Genomic DNA, 22,560 nt, shown 5'->3' on the forward strand with positions numbered 1-22,560 from the left:
GAAAAAATACACTGATACCTGGAAAGGACGCCTTATGAGACAGCAACAAAACGATGTAAACTCCCAAGGCAAAAATTTCCCTGCAGGTGTTTCAAATGCTGTCCTTTCAGGAAGTGACCCAGTGTCAGAAATCTGAAGAGGGTGCTGTGCTACAGCTTTGCTGAGATGATCTCCATGAAGCATGAAAATAATCAAGAATGTAAAGGTAGGTAAAATTGTTTGCATAGATTAATACTGAATTGCTGTCAGCTAGTGAACAGAAGCAGTGCAAACAGCGGATGGACGTTCAGTTCTCTTCAGCTGCTGAGTGTGGGAATGCAAGAATATAAATAGTATTGCACTTCAGGTAACCTAACATTTATGAACTGAAGGTAAGGTTTGGCACACAGATGCTGCCATTTTAGTTGTCTGCTTTGAATGACCTTGGATTTTCCAAGCTACAGACTAAAAGACAAGTAGTGTTTTTGTAAGTACTTTGCCATGATATGTTTCATAATTGTGTCTTTGTTGAATCTGATTGCACTTGCTCAATGTTTTTAGAAGTTAATGGGGCTCAGTAAAGACAGGAGGATGGACAGTACAATTTCATACTTATATTTCAATAGAAATTCTTACTAAAAATACCCTTTTTTTCCCCAATATGTGTGCAGTGTAAAAGAAAAGAACTTGGGCTGTACAGGGTACTTTTTAAAACCTTGTACAGTTAAGAGAAAATATTGAAAACACAGATTGGATCAGTAAAAAATTCTGCATCTCACGAGGTCCATCTAGTGGGGATGACAATGATTGCAGGCTTAAAAAACCACAAAGATTAGAGGGTCAAATACTAGAAAAGCATGCAGTGTTAGTTACATAGATGGAATTAATAGAGAAAATTATTCTCTATTTCAGTTCTTCCCTGGCAGAATTCAGACTGAAATGCAAAAATGAATTGCCACTTTAAAGCAAAATGGTGATGACCTCATTTTGTAAAAACATGACACACACTACATGTTTCTTGAAATATTTAATATAAATATTTGCAATATAGTTCAACCATAAAATTATACAGTCATTTTCTGTTAGAAACTTACTGAAGTATAATGCCATAGATGAATAGGATTGAGATTGGCACAGACGACTGGATCCTTGAGTAATTTCTTACTGTATTCTGAATCAGAAATAAGATGAAAAGTGGTATTCTGTACACAACGACCCAAGAGATAGATTTGAAGTGAAATCTGAAGTGATTTCTCTAAAAGCTCAGTTAAATAACCTAAGAAAAATGTTAATAAAGACTTCCGCAAAAACAGACTTAGCTAAAATATGTATATATGTATTGTATTTTAGTAGATTCAGTAAAATCCCAAATTATTCTAGTAATAGAAGTCTTATGGAGAAGTCTTAGTTATAAGATTTCCATTAATTAATGAAAATATGCTACCATTACAGTAGTTTCCTTAAGTTAGAAAAAAAAAACAAAAAACACAAAAACCAAACAATTTTGTATAAAAAAATGAGTGTTTATATTGAGGTTGAGTTTCAGGAATGTATATGGAAGTACTACTTCAGAATTTTCCATCTTCTGCTAGAAATAATGTCTGCAATCCTCTGCGAACATTAATCAGTTCCTCTTCTTGCTGTACAGAAAGCATTGCAGTTATCACATACTTTAAATAAATCCTTTTTTTTTTTCCCATATCGTAATTCCTGTGTATAGCATACTTCAGATACTTTATAAGCAAGATGATACTTTTCCATGTTAACATTCAAAATACTAAGACTCATATCAAATAGAATACACATACTGGCTACTTTTATCGCTCATATAAAAGGCTTAAAATATTTAATACTGGTGATACTTAGATTCTAGTTGTTGTTTTTTTTTCTGATAGGACACTAAATTGCTAAAAGCTGTAAAATCAAACAACTATACATACATTATCATAAGTAAATATAAAGGAAGACAAGACAACTTCATTTACCATTTCTTTAAGGAATTTCTCTTGGAGTCCTTTCATGTCTTCTTTCATCAGATGCACCTATAAAAAAGTACTTACACTGAATGCATTGTCTCTGCTTGCAATTAATAACACATTTTTAATATGACATTTACATCCCTAAATGGCTTGAAACTGTAAAACAGAAGGATGTGCGTGCATCTACTTGCTTAAGGAGAGAGACTGTTTGCATCTAGGTTGGATGAGTAGCCATGCTGAACAATCTCACAGAATATAGCTCACAGAATATAGGATTCATCTTGCAATGATTCTACAGATAATTGTAGACACCTCCTAATAGGTGAAATCTAGTCCTTATGCACAAAATACTGTTACAAGTACTTGACAGTGGAAAGGCTATAAAAATACCTATGTGGCCTTAATGCTAGGAATAAGGGATTTCTTTGGGAAAAAAATGAATGATGGTAACTGTTAGCAAAATGGAAGAAATAAAAATGATTAAAACCAGAAAAAAAACTGAAAGCTTGTACTACCTCTGAAGTAAAAATATTTTCTTCACGGTCAACACTATGGTGGATGTTCTTTTCAAAGGTTGTTTTAAGGATCTGCAGCCTTAAGAAGTAAATGGCAATTAAAATAAATAGCCTTGCTGTGTGTGACCATTTCACAAATATCATGAGTACATCTCATTATTTGTAGTCTAAAGGTACTTAAATGTGCAAACAGATCTTATCATTATTATTCCTATTGGAGAATAGTAACATTTTAATTTCTTTTTCTCATCTGGTCTATTAACCTCGTATTATGGAAGAGAGCAATTGCATTTAAAGAATAGAAGGTAGCCGAATTTTCCGCTTGAATTTACATAATAAAACAAATTTCAAAACATAAATAAAGCCTACTAACCTCTGTTGCTCATTTTTCATGAACGTACTTAAAGTATGCTTATGTTTTTTCCAAACAGTCTGGAAATAAAAATGGTAGTAGATGATAGCCAACAGTAAATAGTATTTTCTAAACTAGAACTGACTACAATCTAATTTGAATACTATAACCCTATCATTATAGGCTCAGTGCAGGATGGGAAGTAGGTAAACAGTCACCTTAGAGACTTTAAAACAAACAAACATGAAAGTTTGATTGGCAGGATAGGACACTTCAGGAACTCTGCTTTTATGGAGCCAATTTCACCAGAAAACTTTTCACCATTAAATTTGTTCTAAGTTTCAAATAAATGAAAAAGTACATCCACAAAATTTTAAAGAGAATTTTGATATAATCTAAGTGTAATTGAAAAAGAGAAAGGCCTCAGAGGAAAGGAATTTTGTTTTAGCATGGATACTTATGTATCAATTTTACATTACAGCATGTAGCAGGCACCTGATCTCTCAGAACACACAGTCTGAAATGCAGGCCAGTTGAAATAAGGCTCATGAAATAACATAACGGCCCATTAGGAGTAGTATGAGTAGTTTGTCCTAGGAAGAAAAACTAATAGTGACAGAAATTCTAACAGCGTAGCATTATCAAATCCTAACATTTCAAATTCATTATTTTGATTATTAAATCATTATTTTAATTATTTCATATTTTATTTATTCATTATTGACTCACATATGAGAAAGAAAAAAAAGGTTTTTAAAAATCAGACTTAATGATGCAAAGTGAAAGATCCTATGAGTAATTCATAGATTTCACAGGAACTTGTTTTTCTCTGTGATAAAGTAATTAAAAACAAACCAGTAATTCTTTTTCCGTGTTTTTCAGGGACTGAGAATCTTTCTCAAAACTCTCAATTTCCTGAAGAATAACAAAATGAAATCTGTCCAGCTGCTCGATCCTATTAAGAAAAATAAAATAGAGAAAGGGTTAAGGCATTAAGTGCATTTTAGTTGTTTTAAGATACTTATTTCTCTACAGACCTGCATTCAAGAAGCTGTTGATTCATCGTTGCCAGATGCTGGTTGGCAGCTCTTAATGATTGCTTTGCAAAATGCTCCATTTTCCGTGAGCGGATCTGGAAAAATATTTTAATATTACTTTCAGATTATTTTCACTTGAAGAAAAAAGCAATAGTACCAAATACAATAAGAGGGTTTTTTCTCCCTTGTTTTATTTTTATTTTTTTAATCTTGCTATCCTTTTAGGAAAGGGCATTTTTTTAGATAAAATTAGAAATACACTCCTTGTAAAACAGATATCCTGAAGAAAGTACACATGGAGTAAAGGTTGCATTCTTGCAGATGTCTTAGGTGAACAAATGCAGCATTTTGGCTTGTGTTTTCCCTTTAGCAAATAAATCACACTCATAGGGGCTGATAATTTGAAAAGAAAAATCAAAATGCAATATGTGGTACTCAGGGATATGATTTAGCAGAGTGGTTTTGTTTTTTTTTTTTTTAGAGATGGGGTACTGGTTAGGCTGCGGTTGGACTTGATGATCTTCAAGGTCTTTTCCAACCTGGATAATTCTATGATTCTATGATTCTATGCTCGTTACTTTAGATACATAAGATTGTGGGAAGTCATGCACAGGAAAAATTTAGAGCATATCTGGTGAAGAAAATCATTTGAATGTTAAGTGCACAAATGTAATTGAAAAAAAGCTTAAAAAGCAACTTTAATTCTGTCAATTCTAAAAGCTCTACAATGCTCATATTTTTTAATTTCCTTTTTAAGTCAATTCTGTAATATAAGACAAAACTACCATGCATATGAAGGTTTAACCACATGCACAACAAACACTGCACATAAAATGTCTTGCCTCAATTTTCTTAGTGTATTCCTTTTGGAGCTTCTGACATATATCAATAGTTGAACAACCAGGTTCCCAGAAGTCCCCATCCAAAGCAGCTGGATCACTTGCAGATACAGTAGACACGTTTTCATATGCTGTAGTGATGAGAAAAAGATCATCATAATTGATACATACATCATACTTCAGAGTGAAGTATTCTGTACATGTAGTTACAACAGGGCTGTTGTTAAAAACAGATTAATTCTACCAAGTAGACGGCAGAACCAGTTCTATTTTCATATCAATTTCTATTGATATGAATATAGATAAATATTAATAGATATTTCCATATCTACTGATACCTATTAAAAATGAGATGGTTTTTAAATATTTTGTATATGTTTTTGAAACAACATGCTTTTATCAATATTACCTATTTGGATTGAAACTAAGTTACACTACTCTCAAACTTTTCCACAACTATAATCAACTTTTACTTCATAATTAACCTTTGTAAGTAACGGCTTCATCTGTTTTAAATAACTTTCTAGGCTGTAACTTTGTTCTTCTGCTTCTTTGCTTTTCCTCCTCTTTGCTTGTTTCTACTTCATCAGAATGGCTTTCTGTATCACGCTGATACTTTCTCTTGAGAAACACATGTGAACTTGGTCCTTTAATAAATGTGAAAAAATGTTGCATTTTAGAATTATATGGAACAATAAGATCAGAAGATGAAAAGAAGCATACATCTTGGCATTAGGAACCATTAAATAAAAAAAGAGCACTGCATTTATAGAAGGCATGTTCAGACGATAATGACCACTTCATGTACACAAACAGAATTTCATTGGAGTACAGAATTCTATTTGACCCATGCAAGACTTCTCTCATATTAAAGAGATTCACTATCATCCTATATTCCTAATAATACTATCACCTCCAGAATCACTGAGAATGCTTCTTGATCTGCTACTTTTTGAAGAGACCAAGTTCTCTTTACAGTAACTGTTAACATTTTGGAGCCCAAGTTTCAGTTTTTGGAGGGCACTTAAAGCAGAGAAAATATGAAAAAAAAAATTGAATTAAACTGAAAAGATCTAAAGAGAAACATGGCACAACTCTTTGAATCTTCTGTGGTGAATAAATGCTTTTCTTAACCAACACAGTTACAGATAGTCAAAGTCTTTTGTTTGTACCTGACTCATGTGCGGGGCTGTAAGGTTCTTGACTCCAAGACTGTACTTCACTTGCACTGGACAAAGATACTGAAGGTGATTTCTAAAATAAATAAACAATGACGGGAAAAGACAATTAAGCAATAAGAACTAATGGCTACTTGCAATAGTGCACAAACATTCTTTCCTTTTCATTACAATTCTTTTCCATATGATAAACATCTCCTTATGGCATTTGAAATATTTAAAAAATAATTAGTAGTATTGTTGTGGGATGAGCATTTTTCAAGGAAGTCACAAGTAAACACTGTATCTAGTCCTTAACATTAAGTAAGGAAAATACATTTGATGAGATCTTAGGAAAATGTCAAGTATATAAAACAAATGAAAAGCGGCAGCTTGTTTCTAAGGAGCAGTGAATCTAGTAACATACCTCTCCTTTATTTCTCATGACAGGTTTAGTAACATCTTGTTGTTTTCCTTCAATAGAAATTTTGTCTGAAAAGCCATGTCTAAATCTTAAGTTTTCATCAGCATCACTTATTTGAGATACAGATCCTTTTGTGTTTTTTCCACAGTATGTTTTATGTGGGGTTACCGAAGTTAAGTTGAGCTGCACATTAACAAATAAAAAAACATTATAGAAATGAGATCTAAAAAAGCGTTAAGACATATAGCAGCTGAATGGAATAACCAGTTAAAATAACTGTAGAGTAAGTGTAACATTCTTACCAAATTTGAAGCAGTTACAACGGGTGAGAAACTTTTATTTCCAAACGTTAACTTTTTAACAGTCATTCCAGGAGACTGGTTTAGATGCATATTTTGAGCATCCTTCTTTTGTAAACAGAGATTACTGGGAGAGATATCTTTCTCAAAGTTTAATGTCTCCTCGATTTCTGGTGTTGACTTCTGAAGACCAGGTGACCCCTCACTAGGAGTACGGTCTTGAGTAACACATCCCTCTGATATTCTCTCAGCACCTAGAGAAAAATTTCTTAACTTTCAGCATGAATGAAATAAAAAAAAACAACCCAAGATGCTAAAACCCCATACAGCTGACTACTTAATGTAGGTGTTTACCAGTCTCAGGTGGGTGAAATTTTACTCCACTTACTGGTATAATTCTTGTCACACTGTATTTTTGCATCCTTCACATTATTTTGGCAGTTTAGAAGATTAATTCTAACAGCCTACTTTCACTTACACAACTACAAAGTGTTGATGTCAAACAACTGAAAAATTCATAATGACATAAACACATTTTCTTAAAATAAGTAGTATAAACATTGATTTAGATCTAAAGCCATGAAATAAATGTAAAATTGCAGTATTTGTGTTAATCTTCATTTTAACTATCAACATATGCTATGGTATTTCTATACATTAAAATCAAAATGCATACATCTCATTGTCTCTAGAGATGCAGGACTCTCAGGTGAAGACATTTCAATTTCCTTTTCTTCTGCAGAGCTCTTTGATTTAATAAGTGCTTTATTTACACAGCTTGCTACTGTCTTTGGCTCCACCAAGTTCTGGAGATCCTTCTGATGACTACCATTTTTGTTTTTCTCATTCACACATTTCTATTAAAATAAGGAGTCAACATAAACATTACTTGTAAATATACACATTGGTAAAGAGTGCATTATTTTTATGCACAGTTGAACAAACAGAAGATCCAAAAGGCATATAACTAGGAGGGGTATCAGGTGTTCTAATGCCAATATACACTGAATTAGCAAAATTCAGTAGCCAAGTTTCTATTCTTACAAAGTTCTGAACAATTACAGACAAATCGTGATGCATCAGAATTCAACCAAGTTAACAGGCTTTTGCATGTATACTGAAACGTGACATTAAAAGTTTGAATTGGTTTTATTTAGCACTCATCACCACTTAAACTCTATTAGATACTCAGCAACTGTACTGACGTACCCCTCCGCTATCAGTTCAGTATTTTCTATTGCATACAGAATTGGCATAGCGTTATCAAAATCACATTAGCTCAAAGATGACTCTCAGGCTTGTTAAAATCTCTCATTTAAAGTATACGCACTTTTAAAAACAATTTTTGAGTTCTCAAAATAAAGGACACAGTAGCATTTCATGGCTGAATAGATTTTGACACAGAAACTGAGATGCTATTATGATTAATCTAAATTTACATCCTTAGCAGCAAACTACTCGTAATTTAAAAACAACACAACCTGTTCATATTGGAAACTTAAGATTCAGGAGTACGAAATAAAATGTAAACCAGAGTCTAGTTTGACGATCAGGGCACAAGAACTTTTTTTTTTAAAAAACAGTGTAATTGTATACCTGTACTTTTGATTTCTCCCCCTTATGTGTACATGCTGAATATTCACTTTCTGACTCTGAACTGGAAGGCTCTTTATAACTTTTTGGTTGCACTGCTCTTTGAGGTCGTTTTGGTCTGGTGGTTTCTTTCTTCATTTCATCAATTACTGAACTTTGTTTTTTACATTCAGTTAGCTTTGGAAGAATGAGAACAACTTCAATTTGTATCAAAATAATAAATATGAAAGAGTAAACAGGAGGTAGGTTACTTTAATTACTTGAAATCCATTATTTCAAAACAACTTTAACAAGAAGTTCTGGGGAACCTTGTTACTTAAAAAAGGACAGTTAGTACATCTATTCAGTGCTCATTAACTAAATACTCAAAGGTCTCTTCTCAAGGGTTTTCATTTACGTGGATTAGACATCACCACTGGTACATACAAACAGCAGTATTTTCATGTTCACAGTTTAAACTGAATGCACATAAACAGCCTTAAGCTACTACCATTAAGGAGATGTAAATAACTATAGTACTGTCTGATAGATTAAAAAGTGGTTTAAAGGGGGCAGGGTTACATTTATGTTTGTTTCTTTCAAAGCTGTGGATTACAAATATCTACAAAGAACTTACAGTAACACACTCAAAATCACTCATAATTTATTATACCCAAAGTTTTAATAGGCTCACAATATCTTCCAATTATTGCTCTTTATTAATATGAAGCATTTTTCTTTTCAGTTTCAGTACATTGCCTATATTCAATTAAAGAAGCTATAATCTCAGAGCCACTGAAATGCAATTAAGCATATTAGCCACATGAAAACCTTCATCAAAAAGCTAATGACATACTCAGTGGAGTAGATTATTATTATGCAGTAAATAGATACAATCAATAGTTAAGTAAAAAAAACTTACAAAAGTATTGATGTACAATAATTCTAACTTACAGCTTGTATTATGCCTGAAATACTTCTTAAATACTACCTAAATAAACTATAGCACCTGAAAGCAGCTAAATTTATTTAGAAAGTGACCTTGCAGTAAGCGTGCAGAAAGTGCACGTATTTATAGAAAATAATGTAACAAGCAGTTTCTGGAGTGAATATGAATTTCAAGTCAGATTGCAAACTTAACATTTACCTTTTTCTTTTTTGCTGTTTTTCCTTTGGGTGTATCCATCTGGCAAGGAGGTTCAGAGAACTTATCTGATGTTACAATACACAAAAACAGAAAATCAGCATCATCGACATTTTGAGGGTTTTAGCTGTTAAATCACTGAAACAATTTTATGCAATTTTATCACTACAAACATGGCTCAGTAAACTATTCTCAGCACACTAATTACAAGATAGCTATTTTTTTTCTTGAAAACAACCTCCTTGAGTGCTGTTCTCCAATTATTTTACATTTTAAAACACAGACTTATTAATATTAATAAGGATTCTTACTTTTGCCTTTTCTTTTTGATTTCCCTACGTTTTTATTTCTACTGTAATCAATTATCTGTGGCTTAGATGGCACTTTGAATTTTTGTAGCCAACTGATGTCTGTCTTGCTGTCATCACCTCTGTATTCCGTGTCTGTGTCACTGAAAAGATGCTTTTTGTATTGACTGTATGTAGTCTGTAAAAAAAAAAAAAAAGTTCTTCTATGTTGTTCATTTACTTTTAATATATCTTTCTTCATAACTGGTATTTGAATACAGGAAGGTAAGCTGATCCACAAAAAAATCTGAACCTTACTTTTTTTCCTGCTTTCATTTCAGAGCCTGTTTTACTTTCACCTGGGTTCCTTGATTAAAAAAAAAGAAAAAAACCCTTAAACAACACAACGACATTTTAAAATACCAAATCTCTCAGCTATCCATATGATGTATGGCTTAAGGATTCAAACAGCTGTACTGAGTTTTGATTTGACATTCATTTTAGAACGACCCGTTCACCGTAAGCTGTAAAGGATGCGTGTATTTGCTAAAGGTCAGTAACAGCTCACCTAGCAATATGTCCCTTTGCAAGATAGACATTAACAAAAGGCTGCCCCACTTCAGGAGGTTAAAATCCCTTCAGTATTCCACAAAGAGAATTCTGAAGAGTGTTTCCTTCATGAAACACAATCTTTATTTTTGCAAGTTATGTAGAAGTTTTCAAAAGGAAGATCATAGAACAGCCTAAAGGATGAAAGCAACTATGTTTATTACATGAAAAAAATAACAGTCCAGATATATACATTCCCTGAACTGTCATAATGGAATGGTAGGGAATGTAGACAGTACCATACTTGCTTATTATCAAAGCACAAAGATACAATATAACATCCCTACTCTTTTTTGTTTGGATCTGTAAGAGTTCTTGCTTCTGTAACACGGCAGTCTTGGATCTAGAAAAAAGTAAATAAGCGAGAAGCAAATTCAAATTTTTCTTCATTTGTTCTGTGTAAACAAAATGAAACAGGCCATCAGATAACTCACTTAAAAGTTTTTTTAGCTCAGTTTTTATACTCAGCAATCAACTTCCAACTTAATTTCCATCTTGACAATTATTTAAAAGCAGATAATTGAAACCAGCCGGAACTGATTAAAGCTTTCATGTCTTTAAACAATTCATTAGTTTCCAACCACTTTTTTCCACTACTGTCAGCTATTCAAGCAGGTTCTGCTTAACAACAAGAGATAAAACATTGTCTTTCACTTGCTTTTACTTTTTCTTAGCTAGATTTTCTTTTTATTCAATCAGCTCGGCAAAGCTAGCTTTACTAGCTAGGGAATTCAAAAGAAAGCAATAATGCTTTTAGGATAACAGATACATAACACTCCCAACAGTTTCATTCTTAGTTCAGGAAAACCATGCAATAGTTTTAAGTGGCCAGAACTGTACAATAACATACACCATTACACATTTGAAAGTGACTGAAAAGTTTCAGTTATATTCTTACTCCAACTTTTATTGTAGGCTCATCGGACACATCATCGTTAAAGTTGTAGACATCATACCTGTCAAAAAGACACAGAAATCAGTTCTGTGACTGAATAAATGATTATTTTTCAAAGCTGGACAAGGGTAGCTGGAAATTTTGTTTGAAAAAGTTATAACTACTTACACACTAGGATCAGCAGCCATACCAAGACAAGTAGTAGTTTTCAAATTTCTATCCTGATTATTTTCCTAGATATAAATTGCAAGTTACTCATCTATTTAACTTGGACTGTGCATTCATACATACTGTCACCACAAAAAAAAAAGTTTTTCAGCATGAATTTACGGAAAAAAAACCACTTGATTAACAATAATAGAATATGCCCAAACTGGAACAAAGCTGGTAAAAGCTACATCCGTTAAGAACTCATTATATAAGGATGCGAACAAAGCCTTGTGTTGTTTTCCCATCATACTTTAGGACTGGTCTTTGTATCCTGTCTATATCTCATCTGAGTATTTTAGTCTCATTCAGTCCAGCTTGACTGTCACTATATTTTAATTATAAAAAGGTATTATTATTACATTCAAAAGAGTCCATATTAATCATAAGTAAACAGATTCAATTATAGAATTCGTAAACAGAAATTAATTTGGGTTTCTCTGGCTAACTGCTCTCATTCCAGACAACAAAAACCTGTACATAAAGTATGTCAACTATAAACAGTCAATGCATAATCAACATTCATCAATATTTGTGAACTTTTGGTTCACATCTACCAGCTGTCATCTTATCTGCACACACATCCAATAAGAAAAGAAATCAAAGAGAAGCAGAAGCTTAAGTTACCTTACTGACAGTGAAAAAGGATTTATTTGAACACGGTCTATAAAAAAAGAAAAAACAAACAAACACCACCAAAAACCCAACAGTACGTTTTGTTAAATTCTATCTGGAATATGTACATTAAAGAAGTGCTTACATAAGTAAAAGCCTCACATAATGCAACAAATTTAAAGGCATTAATGCATTTAAATACAAAAAACAAGTGGCTAAAAGGAAATTAGGTCCTACTAATTTGTTTTGTGCTGTAGAAAAATTCCAGATCATGTTGCCATACTACAGGGTCTGTACATCTAACAGGCAGTTTTTTCAGCAGATGAAAACTAGGATCTTCATAACACTGAAGCTTTGAACCCTGAACAGACACCCATTAACTATCCCAGCTATATTTTCTCCAGAGAAAAGTTCTGGGAACAAATGAGTAAAAGAACCCTGAATGGAATCTCTACCAGCCTTATTTCAATTACTGCAACTAATTCCCCCCTACTCTTTACTACTATGTGGTTTATCAGAAGTGAACAAGCCATATAAAAGCTGGATTTGTAATAACTGTAGATAATGGAGTAGATTGCAGCTGTAGTGCTGTGCAGAAGAATGTAAGTAAATTGTTTACTTCATACCTGTTGAAAACCAAAGACTCTCTTGTTTTGCTCTTCTCATCTTTATATCTGTCACTGATTTTACTAATTAGTGATTTTGTTGCATCTGTGATTTCTTTAGATTTTATTTTCTGAAATAATAGAGTTTAATACTCAACTTTGAACACATTCAGCAGAAAGAAAAGGCTGAAACAGCTACTAGTTCCTAACAATCACCTAAACCTAATTAAACAGTCTTCTAGATGTTCTAAAACACACTCCTTTGAAAATCATCTGCCCGTACAAATAAGCAGTAAGACTTGAGCCTGGCAGATATTTTGTTTTGAATGTTTTAATGTACAATAACATTTAGAAGTAATGGATGAGATGTGTATGAGCAGTACAAACCAGTCCATATTTAAGAATTATTAATGAAAAGCACAATTAAAAAAACACAGACTAAGGGTGATCTTAAACAGGTCATGCTGAAAAAGTAAACTGTTCACCTGATATTACTTAATTCGCTGTATTAGTTGAAAAAATCAATGTAAAAATAAGTTTGCTAGTAAAGTTTAATAAATATAATGAATATATGAATATAAATTTATAAAATTTATATATATAAATTATATAAAGATAATGATATATGGTATATCTATCTGTCTATCTAATACAGATATGATAAATTTTGAAATACTGGCAGTACCACAATTCCCTTAATTACAAGTCGAAAAAAATGAAGGAAAGAATCTCTCACCATTTTTGACTTTTCATGATCTGTAGCTTCTTTTCTTGAAAGAACACCAGCTTCCCCTTTATTATTGTTGTATTTTGTAAAATCAGAATGCCAAGATGTTTCTGATACTTTATCTGAAAGACATGTTTTAAATGTTTTAGTAGTAGCTGAAATATATTTCTGTTCTGTATTTACCTGCTGCTGTTCCAAGTAATTAAAACACTTTAACTCACCACTCACTCCTTTGCAGTTTCCTTCTCTTGTGATTTCAGTTTCATTTCTTTCCTGTTTTCTTTTATTTATTTGTTTATCTGGAGAAGCACTTCCAAAAATTGAACTAAAAGCCTTATGTTTCTTAGCTCTTTCACTAAGAATGGGAGCTAATATAGAAAGAAAGCACAACAATAGGTTAAAATCTCACCTGAAACACCACTTTTAAACTAACACTTAAGAAAATACAAACACAACCTGTAGGAGATGCTTGTCCCCATGACAGATTTAGCTTTTGTATGTCACCAGTTGTTATATTCTTCTCAGGGACAGAACACACTCTTTTTTTCCATGCTCTTTTTTTTTCAGAAGCACTTCCCAAATGACCAGGTGGTCTAATAAAAATGATATCATTGAGTTATCAGTGAATGGCAGGAAGTAAGGATGAGCTACAATAAACATGCATCACAACATAGAGAAACAAAGATAGCTTATAGATTATCAATGCATTTTTTCACTGGTATGTAAGCCTGCTACTATTGTTCAATTAATCGGTGCTTTGTAAAATGACAAAACTTCACAAATAATATATACAAAGAGGCAGTTTCAAAGAGGTAGTTTCAGTATCCTATGGCCAGCGCTAGAACCGAACCTGATAACACTGTGGTGCAGTTATAGGAGTTACAATTAGAACGTCTTTACTACTTTTTATGACACAGTTCACTATATGCAAACCCATGTCAGTTTTAATTTACTTTCTGTTGTAATCCAAAAGAATAATTCTCCTTATTGATACTAAACGACTACTCTGATCTTGCTAATGGCCACTATTTTCAAAATAATCAGAGTTCATTTATAAAGACAACAGGTGAAGCTTTTTGTAAACTAGTCACTGAGTCACAAACCAGCAGTGACCTGGTATTCTTTTTCAGTACTTACAGACGTTTGTTGTTGCTCCCTGCTCGCTGGGAATCAGGAATGATATCTAATGCATCATCTAAATGAGATAATTTGTTATCAGTCATGATTATGAAAGAAACGTACAAGATTAAAAAAATAAAATAAGGACCATTAACACTTGTAAAATTACTTGCCTAAAGTTTGCTTTTCAGTGGCTCCATTTTCTGCCTCTGGTAAAAATTTTAAAACTCCTTCAGAACTCACTCCCTGCAGTAGAACAACATGTAAAATAAAACAGTTACATAAAATTACAGACAAAAAGGCATTCCAAATTTGTTGCGTCTTGAATAGAATATTAAATCTTCTTTTCACTGAAGTACTGATTCCAATACCTTTCCTCCTGGTAGTTCTGCCTCTTCTCTGCTTTTTGACTTCCTGGTATTCTCTGCTTCACAAAGTTCATTATCTGATGTACATCTTTGCCCATTCTAAATAGTACAACAAATAAGTGACCATTACAATCCATGAAAACAAAACAAATTTTACTACTAAGTAACATTCAAAGTATTCTAAATGATACATTCAATATAATGAAGTCTTTTTCTGAAGCATGGCTATATAAGATGCTTCAGAATCCTGTAATCAGGGATTTGCCCTGAATTTGACCCAAGAACCACTCTATTTTCTGTAAGTTATTTACTGATTGCAGAACTCTAGCTCTCCAAAGCGCAGATTAGGAATAAAGTAGAACACAAATTAATGTTATTCTGAGTAAAAGGCTTAGCTAAAGTTGACATACGTACTTCAGTAAGCTCCTGATCTAAATTTTTAGTTCTGGTCCCATTTACTGCATTACTCGTAGACCTTTCAATGGAGCTCATCATTTTCAAAGGTAATTTAAATCGTCCTCTAGAAGGAGTGGCTGAAAGCAAATGAGAGATGTATCATAACTCTAGACCAATATGAATAGCATTGCCCATGATCTCCTTTACTCCATAAACTCAGTATGCATCTTAATTAAGATACACACAGGTTAATGAGCCAGTATACACTGGATGTCCGGAAGGAAGCAATGTTTTACATCCATGCTCTGGAATAAAATATTTGGTCATGTATGTAAATATTTTACAGTAAACCACACTTTAATGGAATAGTGTAGTAAGTTTCAAATAAAAAAATACACAGAATTTCTCTTTTCCTTGTTCCACCCTAATTTGAAAATGCTTCTGTTTCTAGCCTGTTACTCTTTATTTGCATGATAAAGAGATATACACAGGTAAGGATGTAGAGGCATTTGAGACAGTTAAAACAGAAAATTAGTCACGCACTTGGCCACTAGTTTCATCTCCAGCTTCTAACGGACTTATAAGTCACTTCCTTCTAGAAAGTGCTAAGTTTATTACAGTAGCACCGTTAGGAAGAAACACTGATTCCTATTTGTTATGAAGAAAAGTCTCCTCCTTATATGTTTTTTAATAAGAAATGGCTTTTGAAGTAAGCATCTGTAGCACTAGACCTGCGATTCAAATCTGCAGTTGATTCTACCTTACTCACTAGAAACATAATCAACTCCCAAAGAAACAGTTTGTACAAAACCGCCACAATGAACACCACCACATGCTTGCAAATTATTTTGTCTAAAACATTCCAGTAAAATGCAGGTGGTAGATGGACATACAAGAGAAACCTGATTTCCCACTGTGACTGCTATAAAAGCATTTACTGTCAAGAACTCTTCAAACCGAGTGTAATTAGCAGTTACAAGGAAAGAAACATTAAAACCTATAAACATATGTTCTAAACATAGTTCTATTTTATTGTTTACTGCCTCACCTCACAAGATGACTCAGCTCATTCCAGCACAACTCACTCCTCCGTGTAATACAAGGATTGGGTGGTATTCAGCTGTTTAGAATGCTATTCTGCCTGCATTTTGTCTACGGAACAGTATAGCAGGTGGCCTACTTTAAAAATTTCAAGCTTAAAGCACCTGCTGGAGAGGTTTTATGAAGTCTACATGATTCCTTTCCAGCCCTGTAATGGATCACAGTTCATTCCTGTACTATATTATTCTCAATTAGCCACTTCAAGGACTATAGCTTACTTCTACCCTGAAAGTACTTGTAAACTTACATGTGCTAAGAAATACCAGTGGACTCCGTGTAGAAAATCTTGCAGTTGCAGGAATAAGCACCGATGCTTCAGACACTTTCCTTTTAGAAGATGTGGTAATCTTGAGGCACAGAAAAACATTTGACCATTACACACAGACTTAAGGATGACAACATAAGATTTTAGAAACCTATTTCCAAGAGACTTTTAACACTCCATTATTGAAACACCAGCTGTTCTTGCTATACTTGTCAATGTAACAACTCATTTTTCTGCAGTTCTCATCATGAGAACATTCACCGTAACACCTGGATTACTTAACTCTGGATTTTAGCTGAGAGTAGCGTTACTATTTTTCTCATTTCACTCAACAATGCAAGGCCAAATTCAATTCTATGTTAACAATCAAAGGAACCAAGATTACTTCCAGGAGTTTCCACAGGAACATGTTTATTGAAAACAACTCCCAGCAACACAGGTGCTGCATGACTACTGCATGATGAAGAAATGACAATATTACTTCATCTTTCTCTCCTATCCCTGTGATATCTGCAGTTATCTCTAGTAGAACCACAGTGCATTTATCATTTCACAACTGTAGAGTGGCAAAAAAGCTTCAAAATACTGCTCCTCCCAGTTCAAGCAGAGAATAAGCAACAAATAGCCACTGTCCCAACAAACTGTAGTTTGGTTAATCAAGATACAGGATACATCCTGACAGCCACACCTGACCTTTTTTGTAAATCTCTGTCTCTATGAATACTAAGCCTACAAGGACTTGTCTCTGATTTACAGCTATTATTATAGCTGATAATTAATAAGTCTCCAGAACTTCTGCATATCACAAGGTATCTAAACAAGCTTTTAAATCATTTCTATCTGATTAGAATTCTATCAGGACAATGGTCTATTAAAGTATGCAAACATTATTTTTATATTATGTATTTTGAAACAGCACCAATAAATTTTGACAAAGTTTTTCAAAGAAGGATCTACATAGCTTACTGCAAAGTCATAAGAATATGAAAATTTAGATTATACTCCAATTTTATTTTAATAAACATTGACATTTAGTTGTACTTCTGATGTAATCTCGTCTGCTCTAATATTCCACCTTACCTTGGGGGAACCATCTTTGCATTTCTCTTGGTTGTTTTTATTCAAAGACCTCTGACTCCCTGGAATTTGCTGTGTTTTGCTCTTACTGAATTTGTCATCTTCATGTTTTTCTTCCAAACATGGTGACAACTGACTTTCTGGTACCAGAACCTATATGTGCATGTGTGATAACACACATATATACAGAAATTAATAAAATTCTATATATACATATACTCATACATATATACATAAATCCAACATACAAACACACATGCATTCAGATCAATTTCTTCACACTGAGTAACCAATTAGTATATAAACCATAGGTATATAAGTTTTAGAGCTATCTTTATCTATCTTTAGAGCTACACTGGCATTTAAAACATCCTTCTTTTTACAGTCAGTAATCATTAGTTAGATAATGAGTCTAACCACTAAAAAAAGCAAGAAAACAATGATTCCAGCATACCTGTGATCCACTTTCATCAAAGACGATATGCACTGTTGTTTTAGCAACTGACATAGACTGCTTCTTACTAAATTCCTACAAAGGGAGTAACTGTCTAAGTAAAGAAAACACTTTGCTCACTTCTTTTTAAACAAGAAACAAAAAAGAAAATATTTATGTCAGAGATTGGAAGTGCCTGAAATTACATAGGCTAGAAGGGAAAATACAGTCTGCAGGCCCACAGCTGTTCCATTCCTACTGAGTTTCTCAATTAGGAAGAGCGCAAAGTAGCTTGCACCAAGCAGTGAAGAAGTAAGATACACCCGGCAAGCAATTTTTGACTGAGTTCTTAAGGGGATATAAACAATCGGTTATAGCAACATGGCAATAAGACATTCATTTTGAATTGAATCAAAAACATAGGGAGGGTGTTTGCATCTTACCTTACACTTATTTAATCCATAAATCCTTCTGGCTACATCTTCTATTTCCAAGATAGAATCAAAATATAAAAAAAATTTCTCTCCTTCTTGGTTACCCACATTCATTGGGCTTTTTAGATCTATTGTTAATAATTTCTTTGAATCTTTCTCTGGACAAAAGCAAAATTACAGAATTTTTTTAATTAGGTTTAAGTAGCCTTTTTTAAGTAGTATTTGTAAATACTTGATCATTGTGTGCATCAGTTCAGCTATTGAAATGCACCTTTTGTTTGATTAGTTCTACTTATTCTACTTTATTACTGAAGTAATTTAAGATTCAATCATGTAAAAATATTTATATATTAACCTGTAGCATTTTCTCTGAAGGTTACCTATCATAGCTGCAGACAAATTGAAGATTTTTACAAAACTATTCTAAGATATTTGAAGGAAAGATTATTAAAAGTCAGTCTGATGTTTTATTTTGCATTGAAAAAAAGATATTACTTTAAAATGCCTAACTTATTAGCATGATTGCAATGCAATTTTATATATATATTACAATTTTAAAAAAGCACCTCCTTTAATGTTTTAGATGGAAACTTTGCTTTGATCAGTTACCCACTAGGGCATAACAGAACATGGTTTGTGACTGCCAATACCTTCAAGGTTGTATAGGTCCACCTCTTCCTCTGGTATAATGACTGTTTCCCATTGCTGATCCTCATGTGAAAAATACACAATTTTGAAAAGATAAATATATTAGAGATAAATTAAGGACATTGATTAGAATGCTATCCAGCAAACAGCCTCTGTTCCAATGAATACATTCTTAATTTATAACTGAAAATATCTCTGAAGAGCTTTGGTAGAAATACTCATCTAAAAAGTTGAGTTATCTACAAATAGTACAACTTCCAGGTGATTCTATGATTCCAATTTTGTAAATGGTTTCTTGTTCACATGCACAATTATATGCTGAATTGTTCACAAACAGCATTAGAAAGTCATTACTCTGAAATTCTTTGATCTACATGCATGAAAAAAAGAATAACAACACCAATTCCTACTAGCAAAATTTACTAATTTCTGCACCAAATCTCTATGTTAGTCTCCACACCATAGATGTATATATAACATACTTGATATACTTGAGAAAGCATGCATCTAGGTTTTCAGAAGAATCAGTATGACAAACAAAACCTCGCTTACTGCAGTTTCTGCTGCCACATAGAAAGATACACTTCTACTACCAACATTGAAATCAATCCAAAATTCTTCAAGATTTTCATCCAATGGGAGCTGAAGCTGAAACAAAAAATTAAGACAGAAGAGTGAGAGCTGAGAATGACAGCTTATACCAGCTATTAGGCTTTGTGTCACAGGTTGACAAACTTCAAATACTTCTGTATATGCCTGACAAATAATTTTATTTAAACCCTATTTTCTGAACTAAAAGGCAAAGAAATACCTCACCTGAACAAATTAAAATCTGTGGATATATGATTAAGCCTGCAATTTACCTCATATTTATCAAGAGCTGCTGATAAACACGGATATGTAAAAACCCTGTAAGAAAAGGATATTTTGTCAAAGACTGAAACACTATAAATTTGGCATATCTGAGCACATCAACTGCATTGTTTTCAGCACAAAATTTAGGTGCTTTAGAGACTATGGGAATGCAGGACTGAAAAGAACAGTCACTTCCTGGCACTTCTACCCCAAAGGAGATAATGTGAATCCTCACAAGCAAAGAGTGGTCTCAGATCTCCTTTCCATGTTCATGGAAATATCATATTTTCTGATATTTTAGGAATGGTCTTATAATAGGTATTCAAACAGAATATGGAGCTGCTACAGGGACATACTGGACAATATCTTCTGTGTCATCATGACATATAAAACATAAAGAAGATGTGATCATATAGATAGGAAAAATAGTTTGTATTTTCTCCTTTTCAAAATATTCTACCTCTCTAACAGGTATCTTCACTGATCATTAGCTCAGCATAAACATCCCAAATCAAAGGAGTTTATACATCAACAGTTTGCTAACTATTATTAGACGATACATTTAATGAATTAACAAATAACTTCTTAAAAAGCATTTATTAAAGGAAGTAAAGAATAGGGGTTTTATTGTTTAAGAATCTTTTCAAATGAACACCCTGTACTTATTGAACAATTTATTCAATTTGTTACATTATATATATGTTTTTTTTCCAAATATAGGGATTACATAAAATTAACATTTGGTAGAGAAGATATAATCTATGGTAACGTGCCAAAAGACATGTTTTTAAAAGCTGAATTCTGCACAGTTCCTTGCCTTTACATCACTTTAAGAGTAAGTCTTATTTGCTCATATTGTTTTGTTCAGTTCACCAAAAGCAGTTTCTATGCCAAAAACATACTGACTTTAAAAAAAATAAAGTTCTACCTTCTTTTATCTCCAAGCATGCCATTCACCTGGTTAAGAAATTTTCTGCAATCCTATTAAAACAGAAAGATTTCTCATATAAGTAAAAAATAAAAATCTATTGTGATGGAAATATTCGAAATATGACTTACTGTTTCAAACTCAGAATCTTTTATTCCTTTAAATGCATTGGACACAAACTCCATGGAAAACCACTGGCATGCCAGTTCTCTTCTTTGTTTCTCTGGTATCATTCTGCATAAAGCTTCTGTGATGGCTACTTGCAGGTCATAGTCTACAACACAATACATTTCACAGGAACTTTATTTTTAAGAATACTACTGATTTTTAAAAAATAATTATATAAGAACCTAATACAAGCAGTGTCAAACTTTTCATATTGCATATCACATTATATCCAAGTATGTAATCCATAAATGATACATAAGAGAATAAGGATGACTGAACAACTGATGTTTCAAAATGAGACTTTCAAGGAACTCTCAACTAAGGTCAAAGCTACACATATAAGCAAAGATAAGAAATGTTCAGCTTTTGCTTCAATCCGAGAGAAACGAAAGTGATCCCTGACAAAAATTAGATTACTACTAAATGTGGTAAACAGTTCACCGTCCTCAGAGACTTACTGCTTTCCGATCATTTGCTGTTTTAAAATTCACTTGCAAAAGAAGACTGAAACATTCGCAGTTAGCCTGATACTGCATATATCTGAAACATTCCAGTTTGTAGGTAGAATATTCTTGCAATGTTTTATTCTTCAGAGGACTGTAACTGCAACGTTCTGCAGCTACTAAGGTATTATCTGGATTTTTAAATGGGACTGCATGTAATTTTTAATGTCAGTACTAAAATGTTTATTAGTCATGCTCACCTCCAGCATCCAAAATTCTCCTACCCATGTCACTCCTGAAAAAGTAAGCAGTGTTTCATCAAGTTATGACAGCAAAACAAAGCACAGGAGAAAAGTTTACTTAATTATAACTTTTCAACATATGAGATGAAAAACCTATTCAGTAGAACTATTAAGACTCAGAGGGGCAGGTGTTTCATCTGCAAAGATCATACATCTGAAAGCAATACTGGGGAACTGAATCACCAGGTACGTGTCTTTTGGTTTTTTAAATGCCATTAAGAGTTTTTCAAACATGCAAATAGTCTGTCCTTCCAGTGACTGATTCACACATTCCTATAATTTTCTATGAACGTAACTGTTTAAACACAACAAGAATTAAACAAAGCCTAACTCAGATTAAGTTAAAGGCAGATTGATGCTCATAAGGTAGAATACCCTGAGAATATCTGCCCACTGACACTACCACATGCAACATAACAGCAAATGCAAATTGCAAAAATGAGTTAAACATGAACTAATCTTCATGCCTTATAAAATGTCTTAGTAAGAAAATATCTTTATGGACATGCAACTGTCTTAACAATACAAAAAGAAAAACAAACAAAAATACTGAGGATTATTTACATGACAAGCAGCATTTCTTTTGTAGAAAATATCTTTTTCCTGGCATCTCGAGGCATGCTGTCAAGCATTAAATTAAGTTTTCTTATGACCTGAGTGGGGAAGAAAAAAAAAAAGGATTAGGATTAAATATAAAGTAAGTTACTGAAGTTTAAGATATTCTGTACTTCTATTCTGGATCTGTGCAATTCACTCTGTACCACTGATCAAAATAACATGC

General features: G+C 33.0%; 1 protein-coding gene across 1 annotated transcript in view; it reads right to left on the reverse strand.

The window, feature by feature from the left end:
* Positions 1-1,415: 1,415 nt before the first annotated feature.
* Positions 1,416-22,560, reverse strand: part of SYCP2 (synaptonemal complex protein 2) — a 29,510-nt gene continuing 8,365 nt past the window's right edge. The window contains exons 8-46 of the mRNA XM_072350085.1: positions 22,344-22,432; positions 21,738-21,772; positions 20,998-21,140; positions 20,867-20,919; positions 19,947-19,992; positions 19,636-19,731; positions 19,086-19,146; positions 18,445-18,593; positions 18,023-18,097; positions 17,572-17,721; positions 16,474-16,573; positions 15,144-15,262; positions 14,733-14,828; positions 14,535-14,607; positions 14,380-14,437; positions 13,696-13,835; positions 13,464-13,610; positions 13,252-13,364; positions 12,537-12,646; positions 11,923-11,959; positions 11,257-11,321; positions 11,092-11,149; positions 10,481-10,536; positions 9,903-9,951; positions 9,609-9,783; positions 9,301-9,365; positions 8,178-8,351; positions 7,258-7,438; positions 6,585-6,835; positions 6,286-6,465; positions 5,874-5,955; positions 5,187-5,348; positions 4,705-4,832; positions 3,863-3,957; positions 3,681-3,780; positions 2,847-2,905; positions 2,474-2,552; positions 1,965-2,021; positions 1,416-1,619 (exon numbers count right to left, since the gene is read on the reverse strand). Of these exons, the coding sequence (XP_072206186.1) occupies positions 1,548-1,619; positions 1,965-2,021; positions 2,474-2,552; positions 2,847-2,905; positions 3,681-3,780; positions 3,863-3,957; positions 4,705-4,832; positions 5,187-5,348; positions 5,874-5,955; positions 6,286-6,465; positions 6,585-6,835; positions 7,258-7,438; positions 8,178-8,351; positions 9,301-9,365; positions 9,609-9,783; positions 9,903-9,951; positions 10,481-10,536; positions 11,092-11,149; positions 11,257-11,321; positions 11,923-11,959; positions 12,537-12,646; positions 13,252-13,364; positions 13,464-13,610; positions 13,696-13,835; positions 14,380-14,437; positions 14,535-14,607; positions 14,733-14,828; positions 15,144-15,262; positions 16,474-16,573; positions 17,572-17,721; positions 18,023-18,097; positions 18,445-18,593; positions 19,086-19,146; positions 19,636-19,731; positions 19,947-19,992; positions 20,867-20,919; positions 20,998-21,140; positions 21,738-21,772; positions 22,344-22,432 (3,978 nt within the window). The 3' untranslated portion in view covers positions 1,416-1,547. The remainder of the gene's footprint in view (positions 1,620-1,964; positions 2,022-2,473; positions 2,553-2,846; positions 2,906-3,680; positions 3,781-3,862; positions 3,958-4,704; positions 4,833-5,186; positions 5,349-5,873; positions 5,956-6,285; positions 6,466-6,584; positions 6,836-7,257; positions 7,439-8,177; positions 8,352-9,300; positions 9,366-9,608; positions 9,784-9,902; positions 9,952-10,480; positions 10,537-11,091; positions 11,150-11,256; positions 11,322-11,922; positions 11,960-12,536; positions 12,647-13,251; positions 13,365-13,463; positions 13,611-13,695; positions 13,836-14,379; positions 14,438-14,534; positions 14,608-14,732; positions 14,829-15,143; positions 15,263-16,473; positions 16,574-17,571; positions 17,722-18,022; positions 18,098-18,444; positions 18,594-19,085; positions 19,147-19,635; positions 19,732-19,946; positions 19,993-20,866; positions 20,920-20,997; positions 21,141-21,737; positions 21,773-22,343; positions 22,433-22,560) is intronic.

The sequence above is a fragment of the Excalfactoria chinensis genome, chromosome 15 (assembly GCF_039878825.1).
Source record: "Excalfactoria chinensis isolate bCotChi1 chromosome 15, bCotChi1.hap2, whole genome shotgun sequence".
NCBI classification, from domain to species: domain Eukaryota; kingdom Metazoa; phylum Chordata; class Aves; order Galliformes; family Phasianidae; genus Excalfactoria; species Excalfactoria chinensis.